The 17131-nt window shown below is 36.4% G+C and overlaps 2 protein-coding genes across 8 annotated transcripts; one reads left to right on the top strand and one right to left on the bottom strand.

Moving 5' to 3' along the window:
* Window positions 1-470: 470 nt before the first annotated feature.
* Window positions 471-11360, top strand: LRRC39 (leucine rich repeat containing 39). 4 transcript variants are annotated; one of them, XM_085585928.1, is made up of 10 exons: window positions 471-959; window positions 1412-1567; window positions 3691-3874; window positions 4707-4812; window positions 6161-6317; window positions 6867-7003; window positions 8406-8551; window positions 8929-9081; window positions 10117-10256; window positions 11279-11360. In XM_085585928.1, the coding sequence occupies exons 3-10, from the start codon at window positions 3750-3752 to the stop codon at window positions 11332-11334; spliced, it is 1020 nt and encodes a 339-aa protein (XP_085442054.1). In that variant the 5' UTR covers window positions 471-959; window positions 1412-1567; window positions 3691-3749; the 3' UTR covers window positions 11335-11360. The 4 variants fall into 4 exon arrangements, with proteins under 4 accessions (XP_085442054.1, XP_077641591.1, XP_077641590.1 ...); XM_077785465.2 differs by having other exon boundaries at window positions 471-1567; XM_077785464.2 differs by having other exon boundaries at window positions 471-1567; window positions 3688-3874.
* A 40-nt stretch (window positions 11361-11400) lies between these two features.
* Window positions 11401-17130, bottom strand: TRMT13 (tRNA methyltransferase 13). Of its 4 annotated transcripts, XM_021525152.3 has the most exons (11): window positions 16989-17130; window positions 16641-16687; window positions 16496-16562; window positions 15648-15710; window positions 15465-15534; window positions 14932-15038; window positions 14466-14633; window positions 14116-14188; window positions 13383-13457; window positions 12134-12548; window positions 11401-11817 (listed from the first exon to the last, which is right to left on the bottom strand). In XM_021525152.3, the coding sequence occupies exons 1-11, from the start codon at window positions 17112-17114 to the stop codon at window positions 11622-11624; spliced, it is 1407 nt and encodes a 468-aa protein (XP_021380827.3). In that variant the 5' UTR covers window positions 17115-17130; the 3' UTR covers window positions 11401-11621. The 4 variants fall into 4 exon arrangements, with proteins under 4 accessions (XP_021380827.3, XP_085442040.1, XP_085442042.1 ...); XM_085585914.1 differs by having other exon boundaries at window positions 15948-16687; XM_085585916.1 differs by lacking the exon at window positions 16641-16687 and having other exon boundaries at window positions 15948-16562.
* Between the last annotated feature and the right edge of the window lies 1 nt (window position 17131).

Here is a 17131-nt window from a genome sequence, read left to right as displayed (position 1 = left end):
CTCCTTTTTTTAGATATATCAAAAACAGGAGCATTCTTCAAAATGGTAGACCAAAATTGTCTATTGCATTTAGCTGTGAAGATGTGAGACAGGCTACCAGAGGTAGAATCCCTGCTATCCATCATGCTGAGACTGAATAAGAGAAAAGCTGGTAATGTACGAAGGGGAGTGTGGCGCATCCATGTAAGGTGCTATTAATATTTCTATTGTGGTATAAGGGTCTTTTATATAAAAGTAATTTCTTGCAAAGTTTAACTGTTATATCATGCTTATCACGTATTTCATTTTTATCAGATTTATTTATTCCTAATAAAACTGTAAAGCCACAAAATATTGGTTTTTATTTGTGAATTTTATGCAGGCAATCCCATATGGGTGACTCAAACTCTTTCTTCTTGCCTTAAAAAAACATCCTGTACTCAAGGCTACTAGAAGAACACAGCCTAATGTCTACTTCCCTACAAGTATATTGTTGTGGTAAGGGCTTAGTCTAAAGGCTTAGGATATTTTTTAATCTGATGATGATTGAGAAAATAAATTGAGGAAATATAAGTGTATGAAAGAAAACAATAAAATTGCTTTGAAATACTTAAGACAGAATCAAGGAGAAGATTGAAAACTAAAGTACTTAGTGTCTTTTTAAGTAGGTAATGGTATTAATGTATTTAGTTGTTTGTGGACTAGAGATGGTTGGGTTTCTTTGTTATAAAGTTCTGTGTGGTAGAGTTATAACCAAATTAATGATGCTTTTAAAATTTTATCTTCATGTTTTATACTCCAGCTCAATTGGTTTGAACTATCCCTGTGTCAAATAGTGACCTTGTAGCTATTGTTGTCTCTGTTCCCATTTGATTGAAGTAAAAGATTCTGACAGACTTGCTCTCCTTTTATCTTCTCCAAGGGCTATTTGAAGAAATAGAATGTTAAAATATGTTTCATAATTGGAACCACGAAAAGGGGTGAGTAATAACCCCTCTGCACATCTTGGTAAAGATTACTTTTCTTTCTGAACTTTGAAAATTTGCAGTAAAATTCTTCAGCAAGAGAATTCTTCAGCATTGGCAAAAGTAATGAGTAAAATACTTAGTGATGTAATACCTTTTCTTGTCTGTTTAGTCAATTTTGCTGTTTAATAGCACTTTGAAGCTCAGTTACCTTACAGAGAAACATTTCTAAAGAAAGCAGTCATTTTTAATTCAATACTGGCCTTTGTTTCTAATTGTCATTTTTAGTTCAAAACAAACTTATTGTGTAGCATAACAATATTCCTTTGTTCTTCTTTGTTCACAATTTCTGATAATGGGAGTCCAGTTTAGGGGAGCCCAGTCACACTCAGCAAACTTAGACTTCAACAGTGGTAAATGCTTTGGGGGGTTGCAAAAGTGCCTCATGTGATGCCTTCTATTCTCAGCATAGGTTAAAATTAGAACTAGACTGACATTGCACTGGAGTCTGAGTGAGAGTTTTAAATGGCTTTGGTAATGCAGACAAGATTCATAATTTATCTCCGCTCTTGTCCAGAAAGCAATGAGTCACAGAAAATCCTTGAAAACACCAAGTAATTAAGGTAAGTTGTTGTTAAACTCTTTCTAATGCTTGGAGGTGAAGTTGTTGGGAGATCTGATTACTTGGGATGAATTTGTAGTTGTTTTACAGCCACACTTGGGAATTAATTTCTGAATTGTTGTCTGTAATGGCAAGATTATTATGGTTTTTATTTTCTCGATGAATAATAAGACCTTTTTGATGGAATCCTCTTATATAATGAAATCCTGAAAATAGTTGTATTCTTAGGTCCTTTGATATTTCATGGTTCTAGGGCAGTATTTGTTGAATGGTATGCAAAAGACAGTTGTCCAGAGTAAGCTTTACTAGAAATAAGTATTGGTTTGACTGCACAGTATGATACTGGGTTTGGTAGTACAACTATTAACAAATGTCTCTTTTCTGCACAATTTATATGAAAAGATTTCTAGTTTTCTAGCTAAAAGGGCTTGTAGTTCAAAAAATATCTTTAAACAACAAGAAATGATAGATTAGTTAATCACTTGATCTCAATAGAAATTTAAACTTGAAAAAATCTGGCAATTTGAATTGTAACCACTAACTGGAGCAAAGAACCTCATGCATGCATAGCATTACTGTTGCATGTTGAGATGGGGACTGGGAAGGGTAGTTATTCTGACCACTGAAAGAGGAGCTAATCCTTCAAACTAAACTAGTAAATGTGATCACATTTACGTGGGGGAGGGAAAAAGTGTACAGTCCTATCTTGAGAGGAAAAAATCCAATTCCTCTATAGGAACCCAAAGGCCAGACTGAACTGCCAGGCTGGAGTTGCCATTTGTGTCACTTGTCAAATCCTGCCATTTCTCCTTAACAAACAGAGAACACATAAGAATCATAAATATTAATGTATTAGACCAGATTCTTCTTTATTGAAGCTTTATAATTTGATTTTATGCTCTCTTTACAACAGAAAGCAATCCTGATATTTTACATTTTATTTGCCTACACATTTTAACTTAATTTCAGACTTTACAAATAAGTATGTTGGCAAAAGTCATAGTAAACATAAAATAGAATGATATTGCCAAATGAACATAAAAATGGTCACTAAGCAATTGTGGCTTATCCAGGGCCACACAATATTATAACAGAAACAAATATGAAAGAAAAAAATTGGTTCTAAAAGACAGACCTGCAGCAATTATTGTAGGGAAATACATGTATGAAAAGACATGAAATTCCTCTTTTGTTACCTACTTGCTTGTTTGGAAGAAAGTTATTCTTACTTTTTTTAGTTTAAAGCATATATAGGACATTTTTCTTACTTGCCACTACAAGTATCAGTAAAAACTTAGAAAGGGAGCATTCAGATCATCAGTGTTCAGAGTACACTGCTGCTGGTTTGAAGTTTAGCCCTGTAAGCTTATCTGAATAGCAGTATCTTGGCTCCAGTAATGGCAATAAGAATGATTTTTAGAGGGATGCAGCTATTAGGATGAGTGAGTATCCTATTTTGCTGCTCTTCAGGACAATAGATATTAATTATCTCACTAAAGGATACATTATTTCAAAACTTTAGACTGAGTTTAATTTCACATGTGAATTCTGACGCTCAGTAGGGATACACAAACATTCAAAGAGAAATCAGAAGGATTTAAATGCATTTTCCTAAAGGTAATGCATTGCTAACTATAAAATGCATTGTAATTAATTAAGCTATGAAGAAAATGAATGCAAATGAAGTATACTAATTAATTTCAGGAACAGTTCCGTTTCTATAAAGTGCAAAACTCCTTTTGTGACAAGTATTAAATCGGGTAGGTGTCAGAATGCAGCTATCAGAATTGAACTGTCTTAGATTGCAGGTAACAGTTTAATGCCTGGGATGGGAACAAATGCACAAATCTGCATTTAATAATTATGGTCCACACTTAGCCTACCACTGAAGGAACTGAGAGAAGCTGTTGTTCACTGAATAAGAATGCAGAGTTTGCAAAAATACCATTTCTTACTATAATAAAATGTAACTAGGTGCAATTATCTATTTTTATAAAGAGAAAGCAGTTGATAAAATCCTGTCTGTTCTCTATATTAAGTCATTTGATAACATAGTGAAGTTGGTATTGCAGTATTTTATTTTTCATGTCGCTGTCTCCATCTGGTAACCCATATCTGAAGTAGTACATTGAGCCTGAAATTTAGTCAGATTCCTGCAAGCAAATCTGAACATGTAAAGGATCATGGCTGAAACTGCAGTTTGCCTGGGAACATTCTCTGCTGTGAAGACACTCTGGGAAGTGAGAATACACAAGATAAATGAAGAATTACAGAAAGAAAAGGAATTCAGGCAGAGGTCTGCAGGAAGGTAGGTAAATTGTAACTCTTTAAGTATGTGAAAAGCCAGACATTATGTTACATTTCAGAAGACTATAATTGGTTTCTTCAAACTCATGCAGGCTCCATTTCTTAGTTGTTACTCCAGCAGGATTCCCTGTGATTAGAATTTATCTAGTGTCTATTATAAAAATATTAGTATATAGATTAAATCCCCTGTACTCAGATAGTAAAATCCTCTGCTCTGTAATTATTCTAACCAGTAAAGATATATTATGCTTTCTTCTCCATTGAGGTATTAACAGGGTTGCTTGGTCTTCTATCTGGCCAGCAATTTTATGAAATTTTAAGAGATTTAGAATTCAATTTTTGGTACTCCTAATTTATCAGATGTGTTTGAAGTGGAACAGCAAACTCAAAAGTTACTCAATATAAGCAGAAAGAAAGAGAATGACCTTGTCATAATTCTTGTACAGGTCCCCTTTGGCAAGCAAGCTTAAAGAAGCTGATTGATCTATTTTCTTGCACTTATATGTGGTGGACTGGAAGGCTTTAATTTTAGGAGTCTGCTTGATAATGTGCTTTAGAACTTTATTCCACATGACTTTATATTCTGTGGCCCTGCTGCAACATGGTGAAAGTGAATGTAAATTTGAAGAAGCGTAAAATAGAATTCCTGTAAATTAACCTCAGCCAAACATTAAGGGCTTTTTTTCTCCCCAACTCATAGTATATTAACATCCAGATAAAATTAAGGTTATTTAACAACGTGGTGTTTGTCTCTTTTTCCAGAAAATAGATAGGATAGTAATTATTGGCTGTATTTGTTGTGGCACCACTGGCAGATCTTTTTTCCCTTGTAGGCTACTGCTTGTCTGGGAGGAGAGAGCTGCTTTAGCAAAGCTCAAAGAAAAAGTTATTAATGAAGGTGGAAGAGCAATTTTAAGGATAGAGGAAGAAGAATGGAAGGTAGTGTTGATAGGAATGAATGCTGCTTGTGTTGAATGACTGATGCATTAGAAAAGTAATATTTACAGCTTTACACTTATTTGTGTTCTATTAACTGCTCACTGTGCTTTGCTAACAGTGAATTAGGACACACTGTTGTGAGTATAAAAGAAATCTGGGTGTTTTTTAGCCCTGAATATTAAGCGTTACTCTGCAAAAACAAAGTCCAAAATATTTTCCTGCTTTAGAAATTATTTTCACTGCAGAGTATGATTTTCAGTATGTAAATTCTCATTTAACATTCACACACCAGAACTACTGAAATGTATCAGGATGAAAACCCTCTGTGTTTGGGCGCATGAAGATATTTCTTATAGTTTATTTTGTCTTTCTAAGAGTGAAAATGAGCCAGTAGAGTCCCAGAACACTATTACTATTGTTTCTCATGTGCAGAGCTAATCTGCTGTTAATGCTGGCAGAATGAAGGCCATCAGTGCTCTGAGCCATGCAGAAATGCACTGACCAGCTCCTAGAAAGTGGTGATAATTAGTTTGTGTTGAGGCCAGTGAGAACGTGGCAGCCAGACCCAGCCATAGTTTGGTGGTCTGCAGGCCAGTGGTCCTTGTTCAGAGCTCTTCACGTACAGACATTGTAGGTTTTTTATCCCTCAGCTCTTCTGCTCTCAGCTGCTCTCTGTTTTTATTGACAGAATAGGAAATAGAATTTAGATCTCCCTTTCTGTGCAACAATCTATTTAGAGCAGTTTCATCTTCAGTTATATTGATTTTTTATTTTAAAGAAAGAAAGAAACAAAAACAAGTCTGAAACTTGTCAATGACAGTAGTGCAGGTATCTAAATCCTGGGAGCCAAAAGAAGGCAGGTTCAGCCTGTGATCAGAATGACAATCCACACTTGATGTTCCCTTCAGGATCATGGAATCATGGAATATGATGAGTTCATTGAGTTAACTCCTGGCTTTGCACAGCACCATTTCCAAGTCACACCATGTGTCTGAGAACATTGTCTAGACACTTCTTGAACCCTATGAGGCTCAGTGCTGTGACCACTGCCCTGGGGAGCCTGTTCCAGTGCCCAACCACCCCCTGGGGGAAGAATCTTTTCCTAATATATTGATGTAAGCCTTTATAAAATGTAAACCTTTTCCTAATATGTATGATATTAAAATCGTATCAGTTATGCTTGCTACTTCTGGCATATTTTAGAAAACAGTTATTCAGCTTAATTTTGTAACCTACATGTTAAAGTATAGCTTAAGAAAAAGGACAGACTGTTAGTGTTTCAAATCAAACTTCTGCCTCAGCCCATATTCTAAGCCAAATTTCTTCTGGTTTATATTTCCTATTGCAGACATTACCTTCGTGCTTATTGAAACTAATCCATCTCCAGGAATGGCAGCTTCACAGAACTAGTTTGCAGAAAATTCCTCAGTTTATTGGAAGATTTCACAGCCTTGTTGTTCTGGATCTATCAAGGAACTCAATTGAAAGTGTACCTAAAGAAATTGGTAAGCTGTGCTTCTTTTATTTTAAGCTGCTTTTCTAAGAAAATTGGTCTTGCACAAATGTTCCATTTTTTGCCCATTGCTTGTCTAATAATCCTATTGGGTAGTTAGAAAACAGATTATTTTAATCTGACAGTAAGATAGAGATCTCCAAACTGTAAAATCCCTATAAACTAAAAATGGGCTGGATGGAAGAGATATATCTCTGTGAAAGCTCCTCATGACACAAAAAAGGACCTGTTTACACAGCAGGGACTAGACATCAGAAAGCAACTAGCAAAGTGATACTGGAAAACAGACTTCATGTCCTGAGTCCATGACAGGAGTAGCCTAGTCACAATTTTTTGGTTTTGGGTTTTTCCTTGAAGCACTCAGCTAGATTGCAGTCCTGTACTAAAGAGTCCTGAGGTGCTGGTATTTACAGTTCAGTAATTTGTTTTGTTTTGTGAGAACACATAGAGTTTTTATAACAGCAAAAGGATAAAGCAAAACAAATAATATTGTGCTTCAAGTAGAATAAACATGAACATTTCTCATTTGTACTCTCCTCAGGCCAGCTCACCAGCCTCCAAGAGCTGCTTCTCAGTTACAACAGAATAAAATCTGTTCCTAAGGAAATAAGTAACTGCATCAGTCTGGAAAGACTGGAACTGGCTGTCAACAGAAGTATCTCTGATCTTCCTCCTCAGGTTTTGACAGACTGTTTAGTTTTGTTTAATGCATATTTTGAATTTATCCAAAGCAAATTATCATTATGTGTTGCTTTTCTGTTTTCAGATTTGCTGTGAAGCTGTGATTTCACAGTACTCCACACTGATGTGAACAACCTTTCCATGACTGGTCAAACTGAAGCCACATGAGAAGCACATACATACACCTGAGTAGCTGAAGGAGCCAGTCTTTATTTTGGCCAGATAAATAAGCAGTGCATGGAGGGTGGTGACACACTCCATATCAATTTGTTTAGACTGGATATTGTCACTGAATTACCCCACTAAGAATCTGATGCCTTAGCACAGAGAAGTTCCCTTTTATGGCTGAGAGTACAAATTCACACCATGTCAGGAGACACCTGTAAGCATCTTTACGAGAACAGATAGATCTGATAGAGGGGTTGTGTGATTTATACAACTGCCTTTGCAGAGGTGAACAATTGTTGTTCTCAAATGTTTAAAACAATTATGAGAGAATGAACAGACCAAAATGTGAGAGACCTGCATCTATAACTATTAGTCTCTTAGAGATGACAAGTATGTAACTATATTTACTTGTTTTATTTAAAAAACCAGTCATGGCAATGTTTGACACCAATCAGTGTCTTGAAAATGTAGTGGGTCCAAATAACAATAGCATAGAATCTTCAAATGGAAATATGTACTATTAACCCAAATCCAGAATTTACAAAATCTCAGTGGATCCAGGTTGCAGGGTGTAACACAGAAACATAGGACATAGTTATGTCTGATGGAGACTGCGGCAATGTGATCACTGGGAAGCTTTGGTTATGTACACTTGAGTGGCACTCAGTGTTTAGACAATTGCACCAGATCTGCTATAAAACATTTTTGTACCACTTGAACATTGCAAAAGCACCTGAAGGCATAATTCACCAAATTACTTAGGTGCTGTGATACTGTGTTGCTTTTTTAGAATGTCTTGCCAGGGTAGTAGACTGCACAGCATGGAAGGTGTTATGGTTCACTCTGAATTACAGTCCATGAAATTTGATACATAAAAATCTAAATATTTTACAAACAAAAAATGGCATATTGCATGGAGTATGAAATTCTAAGGACAGTGCTGTCTTTAACATTCTCCTTCCTTGAGGCTTGGGGTATATCTGCATTGTAGTCAGCATTTATGGCACTCACTACTGGGTGGGAGGTAAAGTTCTGCTGCCTTACCAGTTCCCAACCTATCTACCTTTGAGGCAAAACTGCTATTGTCAGGTACTATCAGCTGCTGGAACTCAAAACCATTTTGTGTTTACTGGCTCCAAAATGTGTTGTAATGTTTCTCAACATTACTAGATAAGTGCTGTACAGATGCAGCAGCTACACAAAATTGCATTAAATCTCCCCTTCTTTTCAGCTCAGTGATTTAAAGAAGCTGTCACACATAGATTTGTGCATGAATCAGTTTACTGCCATCCCTTCAGCTCTCCTCAATATGCCAAATCTAGAATGGTTAGATATGGGGGGAAACAAACTCCAGGAGCTTCCTGATGCAATTGACAGGTAAATACACTCAAAGCTAATTTTAGTCTCAATTGCACTGTGTTGAAATTCTAATTAATAAACAGTACTTCAAAAGATTTTTATGTTAACCTCACTCCAAAGTCAAGATTTTATCAGCTCTAATATGATGTTTTAGATAAGCTGGAATAATCAATTTAATTAACAATAAATTCAGTATCAACTATAAGGTTAAGTATTTATTGTCAATCACATTTTTGAACAGATTAGGTGATTATCTTGGATATGGGGTTTCCATTGAGACTTGTTGCATTATGAGTCCTTTATGTGACTAAAAAATTAATTTTATAGTAATGACTGAGAGAATTAATTGAGAATTAATTGAATCTTGATCCATTGAACAAATACCTATTTTTCAGAATGGAAAACCTCCACACTTTATGGCTCCAAAGGAATGAAATAAACTCTTTGCCAGAAACCATTGGTAATATGAAAAATCTTAGTACTCTTGTTCTTAGCAACAACAAACTTAAGGATATTCCAGCTTGTATGAAGGATATGACAAATCTGAGGTAAGAAAAAGCACCAGTAATACAAATGAAAATAACTAGAAAATACTTTTTAAAGCCCCCCTTGAGCTGTAGATCATAAGTGATACTAAGGGAGAGGAAAAGGTATTACCACAGTTGTACAGATGGATACAATAAATCAGCATAATTACACAGATTCACAACAATTAAGGATCTGGTGAAGTAAGCTTTGTGTAGTGAAACTTAGTTAAAGAAGTAAATTAAGATAGCTACAGTCTCACATGAAAAGTAGACAATACTCATTTCATAGCCCTTCCACTATAATTGTCCTTTGATATCACTCTCTGAAGGCAAGAGCTCGCAGAAAAATGTGGCAGGCATTAAAATGACAGAAAGTAGAACTTTGCCATTGAGAATTCAAGCATTCAGAATTAAATAAAATTTATTAGGTTTAAGGAAATGGATGAAACTGTCATGTACTTGAGATGAAAAATACAAAATTATGTAAATTCTTAAGCGGTAGAATTTTAATTACTCCTTAGTATACTGTGACAGAAACTTCCCTGTTGTTAGCATTTTCATTTGGATTACTGGATGCTGGCTGTTTTAGAGAAAGAATCCTAGTCTGCATAAACCATGCCTAACCCAGGAAGATAATTCCTGCTCTCAGCTCTTTTGGAAGAACCTCCTTAACTAAATATGCACAAGCATAGGCCCAAGGATATAGAGAATAAAGAGACAGGACTGGCTCCTGCCTTGCAAAGCTGGGAGGAGCCACTTGCACTGTTCTCAACCACACTCACCTGTTTGTGAAAGCTCAAAACATCTGGCAGTGGGGTCACAAACTGAAGACAAAATTATGAGGACCACAATGTTTCCCCACCACAATCAGTTACTATTATAAAGCATCTTCTTAACTTACTTATTTCTACTGATAGAGTGGTGAGTTTAGTATAACAAGAACTTCATTTCCTTTTGCTTAAAATAGCATTTGAGAAATCTTAATTCAATTTCAAAAGAATTATTTTCTCTGGACAAAACTTACTGCAAGATTAACCTTTTCTGGTGAATTCCTAGATTTGTTAACTTCAGAGACAACCCACTGGAGCTAGAGGTAACACTCCCTCCATGTGAGAACACAGATGAGGAGGAGCAACAGGAAATGTTTGGCATTGACTTCATGCACTTGTATATCCAGGAATCACTCAAGAAAACAGGTATGTCTTTTTTATTAATTCTGATCTCTCCACAATACAGTGAGGAAGAGAGGGATAAACTGGATAAATAAAATCTAGGATATGTATAAATATGAAACATGAATAACCTTCTTAATAAATGAGTAATAGTTTCCAAAAAAATCTGTAAATAGGCTTTTACTGAGGACAGGGGCACTTTTAGCAGGAGTTGGCACAGTAGGTTTCCAACAAAAAGCACAGATTCTGGTAGGAACATACTGGAACCATGGAGCACTGTATTAAATGTGCCTGAGTTACCTACACCATGGATAAAGAGAAGCTGATGACTGTGTTTCATATTTGCAATTTAATCAGTTTACATAGTGAAGGTCTTCTAGTGTCCTTTAATTTATGAAGCTCAACTTTTCCTATTTTTAGATGTTGTCCAGATGGTACTTCCAGAGGATGATTAAGGGAGAAATGTCTATGTTCCTAAGATACATCTTTTAGCAATGAAATATCAACACCTGATTAACAGATGTTTCTCACAACTTGCTTTCCCTGACACAAAATACAGTCACTTAAACAAAACACCCCCAGTTTCATCCCATTTCTAAAATATGAAAAAAATTTGCTGTTCATTGTCTCTGGGGTAACAGTTTTAACATTGCAATAAGAGACCCAAATAAGCACTTTGGAACAGATTTTCAGTTGGCAGCTGTTACTTGCACTGAGCACTTCACTGCAGCTATAAAATGTTCTTGCTGATCTTCTTTTTGTGTTTTGTGAAGGCTTAAAAAGTGAATGTAATGTTCTTGATTTAGAACACTAAGACAGCTTTTTTCTTATCAATATTTCATGAATGAACTATCAAATTAGCGAAAATATATCAAGATGACACTTTAGACATAAGTTTTCTTTCTGAATAGATTCTCTAGCAGCACAGGCTGATCAAAGTACTTAGGCCTACTTAAATATTTTAAGAAGAAATACAAAGCTAGTCTGAACTTCAAAGTGAGAATAAAGTATGTCAACTTCTCTTATTTTAACCTGTTGTCTTTCAGGAAATGTGGAAAGTTGTACTTCTGGTTCTCCTCCTGTCATGAATCCTAATGAATAAAGAATGTAACTGTGAATGGAAGAAAATATCAAGTACACTTCTTCACAGCAAAGAGGCTACAACAGGTTTCAAGTATTTTTAGGGATTTTTATTTTTTTGCTGATGAGAACTCGTTTGTGTATTTGTAATTCCCAGTGAAGCTGAAAAGTATAAGACCTTTTCCTGGGTACAGGAAAGATGATATAAGTTGTTTTTTTTTTGTAAAAAATTAATTAGATTTTTAAAAAAACCCAGATAAGTTTTATAGAGTTTTTTTTTTTTCCTACCAATTCCAAATCTATCTCCTGTCATACAGTTGGCTCTGGTATCAAAGGAGGATTTGGGACAGCTGTCAACAGGACATTCTCCAAGGACACAGCAGGCTCTGTATAATACTGCATTGCAGCCTTGTATCCTTGCTGCTGTAAATACTCAATCCGTCCGTGATCAATCAGCCGTTTGCAGAGGCAACCGATCTCCTTCCGTTCCTCAACACTCAGTATCCTGGTTCCAGATAAAGGAAAGAAGCAATGACAGCTGTCAGAAAATAGTTTTGGTAATTAACATTAGTACTTAAGCTTAGAAAAACTACCAAAATCATTGTAAGTTCATTTCAGTCCAGTCAGGTTAAGCATGGCTATTGAAATATTTTGAAATGTACGTTCATGAAAATCATATTTTTAAAGTAAAATATCTCTATAAGTTTAGTAATTAAATGTTTCTGCAAAATTAGTCCTTTTGAGGACCCAAAGCAATTTAATGTGCCACTATACATAGCTTTTCTGCTGGAGTCCATTTGCTAGGGAAAAAACCTACATACCCTTGTAAAGTATCAGAACCACTTGCTGTCCTGCTGAGGGTGTGCTCATGTTCTTCTGTGTCATTAGTTTGATCTTCACCGTCTTCACTTGCAGAAACTTTGCTTGTGGTTTCTTGCATGCCACAAGTGGCCCAACTACTCATTCTCTGAAAATAATGGAATTCTACTGGTCCCAGTCCTGTTGATTTAAAGAACTCTCTGCCTACATAATGTGTCCAGTCACACTTGTGATGGCAACACAGAGCAATAACAATTCCAGCTACAGGTTTACGGACTTCTGTGGTGCTTTCATTACCAGCAGATTTGTGAGGAGCCACCTCTGTCTGAGCAGCCCTGCAGCGTTTTGGTGCAGGCTCTTCATCTTCTCCATCACAGCTAGTGGTGTAACTTTCAACCAAGCATCTCAAAGCAAGATCTGAGAAGGAACAAAAAATATCCATGCCATTATTTATACAGGCTGTATCGTTGCAATGTGCTTCCCACAGAGAAGAATAAAGTTACACATCACAAACTAAGCCAAAAAGCAAGTTCAATGATAACTAAAAATTACAAATATGCTTTGAAAATATGAAAACCCTAAATGTGGTTTCTCTGGAGCTTCTAAGACCTTATCCTCTGAAATATTTGTTCTTCAAAAGTGAATTTAAAATAGTTTGATTAAAAAATTGGCATTGTAGGAAAATCTCCTCCCTGTAAAACACATGAATATTTGCTCTAAAAGTTTGATATCTAGGACACAGTCTATTATATATGCACATATACTTCTTAAATGCTTAACTTAGACATCTCAAATATGACACCTTTATAGGTAGCATGACAGAGATGACATTCTCAACACAATAGCCATACAACATTAAAAAACTGTATTAGTTTAAAGTTATCAGGACAGAAACACAATCTTATTTGTGTTTGGGATACATATGCAGACAGCCAATAAAATTTTAGAAAGAGAATTGTTTCAAAGAAGAAGCAACTGTGCTAAAAAAAGTACTCTCAAATATATTACCCATGCCACCACACATTGTTCTCCGTTCTAATCTATTAAAGCCAAGAAGGGCTTCACTTCTGCCTAGAGTATCCTTTTACTATTCCACTGGAGCCTAGAGATATTTAGAATATAATTACTGTGTTCACCAGAAAAGGTTTAGAGGGCAAGAACAGTTTAAAAGGACAATGTGGAAGATCAGTGCATTCACAGTGTAAGGCTTATATCCTGACTTTCTGCACTTCACACATCTGTAATTCATACCTGTTGCAGCACCACACAAATGCTTCCCAATTCCTACCACTGGTAATTTTTTCTTCTCCAAAATAGGTACTTTATCTGGAGGGAAGAAAAAAAACAACCAACAAACGTCCATCCAATCCACAACTACCCCAGCATCTCTGCTTTTTCTGAATAATATAATTACAGCAGACTTAGAAATAAATGTTTGCCATGACTAAAAATACATTGATTGGCACATTTTGTTAAGACAAATTAAAACAATAGGATGCAGTGGCTGGGAAGCACATTTAACCATTTCAGCCTTTCTATACTGCCTATGAAAAGCAAATATGACATTAATGCATCTCCTGCTGACACATGCTCCCACAAATTCTGTAGCATTGATGGTGCATGACTTATGTGTAGAATTAAGCAAAACAAACAATGCCAGCATGTTTAATTCTGCAAGTGCTAAAAAACCTTCAAAATTTATTTGTTTTGGTATTTCCTCACCTATAATGATGTCCTATGAGTGTATAAAAAGTAGAAAACTTTAAACCTCCATCTAAAGTATATGTGTATCTACGTATATTCGCACATACCTGTCTGCATATATGTGTAAACATACAGCATCAACATGTCCAAGCAACCACTGAGAATAATCTTCAGAACCAAGTACATTTAAGCATGTTACACACAAACTGACTGGAACCTCAATTCAAAATTTAAAAATAAGCCTCTATTTCAGAATGACACAGGCCAAGAAGGAACTTACTTAAACATAAGTGCTGAATGTCTACTTGAAGCCTCTCAAATATAGAATCTCTCCTTTTGTGTTTTCCATCCACCTGTTGAAACAGAACAAGAGATTTCATAGGATTGGTCACTAATAACTATAATTTTGATCCAGGTATTAATGTCAGACTTTTTCCTTGTCAAATCGACATCTGTGAATTTCCAACATTAAACATCAAGATTTTTTTTCTAAAAAATTTGCTATTGGTAAAGTATGGAATGTATAACTTGTAAAATTTAAATGTAAGTAAGGATAAAAAGTAAACACTAACAGTTTCCATGGCAATGGTTTAAAAATTATACTTTACTAATGTAACAATATCCTCTTACCTTGAATCTTGTGGTTGCCCTTTCCACAAGTAAAAATTGAACATTTTCAACATTCTCTAAGGCAATATCAACCCAATGAGACAGCTTTCCTCGCCCAGCTCCAAACTCAACAAAACACCTTCCTGGACCAAGTAAATGCAATTTTTCCATGTTACCTAAAATAGAAGCCTACAAACATCAAAAGATTATTTGTGAACCAAGAAAATATATACCCTGTGTTTTGTAATGCCTTATAGAAAAATTATACCTTCACCGAACCACCGAAGACTTTTTAAAGCCTTCCTTTCAGTGAGAGATTAGGGAAAAGATGATGTGTGTACAGAGGAAAGGGATTATATCTTCTGTTTTACCATATCAGATTCCCTCTGTGGGAAGCAACTGGAATTATGCACCCAGTCACTCAAATTTACAGCAGCACAATTCCCTGTCCAAACTCCTCTAGAGTTATTACTAAATCAGACCAAACCTGTTGTTTCAGGTGTTTGAAAGCAGATTCCCCATTCTTTGGGTCACTTAAGGCTTCTTGTAAAGCCTGGTGGGACAGTATTTGTTCCTTAAGATGAACTTCCAGGCCTGAAAGCAAATGCAAAACTTTCAGGTATAGCTTTGAGTTTCCAAGGGTTCCTAGTTTGTAACACACATAATTACAATTGTGACATGAGCTCAGTTTGAAGCACTAATAAAGCAGTCTGCTGGGAGTGTAAATCTATCATCATATGTTTATAACAGATATATTATCTGTAGTGATATCTGAGTGAGAAAAAAAAAGAAAAAAGGAAGGGAACACAGGATTGGAGTTTTATCACTCTTTCATTCTAGTTTACTATTTGGAGTAAAATTTAGCTATTGGAAGTCTGCCTGATAACTATTTCAGATGTGTTTTATGGCACCTATCTTATTTTTACAGGTATCTAACAACAAAAATAGCAATGAAATAATTAATCAATTCAATTTAAGATAGGTTACACACAAACTTTTAGTATTTAGTATTAAGCTCACCATTACTTGCTTTTTTCAACTTGATAATTAAATTCTGCAGCTCTTCAAGAGATAAAGAAGATAGAGGAACCTTTTTAAGGAAAAGAAGTGACACCAATAAATGTGAAATTTTCTGTATTTTTATAGTCATAAGTTGCAACATGTAATGTATGGATTGAACCTAAAACCAAATAATGTACTCACTTGTTTTTCTGATATTTCTACTACATCTTTTAAACCAGCATTAATATCTTGAACAAAGTAGACCTTAAAAAAAAAAAAAAGAAAATAAATTTGATTCAGTTAATTACCAGGAATCAAATAGCTAAATTCTTTAGTGTTCTTATGTAAGGTATGTAGCAATAAGAATCCACTGCAAGGTTAAGATTTTCCAAGTAATTTTCCTTCCTATAGTTTGATACTGAATCCCAGCCAGAAATTACTCTTCTGACACAGTGTTACAAGATTGAACATGTTCATAAGAGTAAAGCAGTCAGGGCTTACTAGACAGATTCCAGAGACCATTTTCAGGTTTCCCAGGGAATACTAAAGGTGCAATTCGAATAAGGCAGAAAGGCAGGCAATAAAGAAGCCATCCTCTGCTTTCTTGAAAGCGCTGTATAAACACGTCCTGTTGCTTCCCTCAGCAGCTGTCAGCCAGGCTCTCCGTGGCTCACTGCCAGCCTGCCTGGAGTGGGCAAGTGCCTGGGATACCCAGAGCTTCTCTGCAGGTTTTGCTTTCTCAGGACAAGCTCTCACCCAGCCTCTGAAATGAATGGCATTGTGAGAGCCTCTTCCCTGGGTTGTTTCTGAGAAAAATTAATTCAACATTTTTATTTGTAACCAAGAATTGAAAAAGTGTACCAAATTACAATGAGAAGGGGCAGAGAACATGAGGGGACTAGAATGTGAGTTGCATTTCAGCAGTAGTGCTTTGCTAGACCTGCTGCCCTGCAGCTCACAGCTGCTGTCAGCACAGAAAATTCCCTGCAGAACTGTAATGTTTTAGGTCTTAAATCCGAGAGGAAGTGCTGAAATTACACTGCACTTACAGGCTTTGGCTTCTCTCTTGAGTTACATTTTTTTAAATGCTTTTGTAGTTGGTCTTCATAGACAGTGCTAAAAGCCAAATGGAGAGAAAAGTAAGTATCATGTGAATACTGACAAAGAACGGGAAAAACTTTTACATATACTCACTGTTTTGGATCAAGAGGGCACGGAATTCTTTTTCTGTCATTTTGTTCCTAGTTAGAAAAGTTTTAGAAAACACTTCAGCATGCATTCAGCGTTGTGTTTTAAAGAAATTGTTGAGGGGCATCAGCTTCATAAAACAGCTATGCAGAATAACTTAGTTAACCGGAACGGAGAAACAGAGACGAGAACTTAATACTTGACTGGATCCTAAAAGAATAAACCCCTAATGCAAGGTCAGGGCTACCGCTGGGCTGCCCGGCACATAGAGGCTCAAGGGAGGCACCGGCGCTGCCTCTCCCACCCGTGCCACGGGAGCGGGGCCACCCCACGCCCGGCCGGCCGTCCCTGTACCTCTTCGTGCCCGTGCTCGCCGCAGAAGCGCCTGCCGGGCGCCGGGATCATCCTGCAGAAGCGCCTCTTCCTCAGCACGAAGTGAGCGCAGCGCCCCGGCCCCGGCCCCGCTCCCGGCGCCGCCATCGCCGCTCCCGGCGCCG

This window comes from Lonchura striata, chromosome 8 (genome assembly GCF_050655825.1).
Source record: "Lonchura striata isolate lonStrDom1 chromosome 8, ASM5065582v1, whole genome shotgun sequence".
NCBI classification, from domain to species: domain Eukaryota; kingdom Metazoa; phylum Chordata; class Aves; order Passeriformes; family Estrildidae; genus Lonchura; species Lonchura striata.
This window is presented reverse-complemented; position numbering and strand designations above follow the sequence as displayed.

What these genes read in the sequence shown, in the direction of transcription:
- LRRC39 (XM_085585928.1), top strand. Translation starts at nt 3,750, where the DNA reads ATGGCTGAAACTGCAGTTTGCCTGGGAACATTCTCTGCTGTGAAGACA. An exon ending in TAGAGGAAGAAGAATGGAAG is followed by an intron (nt 4,813 to 6,160) that starts GTAGTGTTGATA and finishes TTCCTATTGCAG; the next exon opens with ACATTACCTTCGTGCTTATT. An exon ending in AAGTGTACCTAAAGAAATTG is followed by an intron (nt 6,318 to 6,866) that starts GTAAGCTGTGCT and finishes TACTCTCCTCAG; the next exon opens with GCCAGCTCACCAGCCTCCAA.
- TRMT13 (XM_021525152.3), bottom strand. Translation starts at nt 17,114, where the DNA reads ATGGCGGCGCCGGGAGCGGGGCCGGGGCCGGGGCGCTGCGCTCACTTC. An exon ending in TAGAAATATCAGAAAAACAA is followed by an intron (nt 15,535 to 15,647) that starts GTGAGTACATTA and finishes TTCCTTAAAAAG; the next exon opens with GTTCCTCTATCTTCTTTATC. An exon ending in TCAAACACCTGAAACAACAG is followed by an intron (nt 14,634 to 14,931) that starts GTTTGGTCTGAT and finishes TGATGTTTGTAG; the next exon opens with GCTTCTATTTTAGGTAACAT.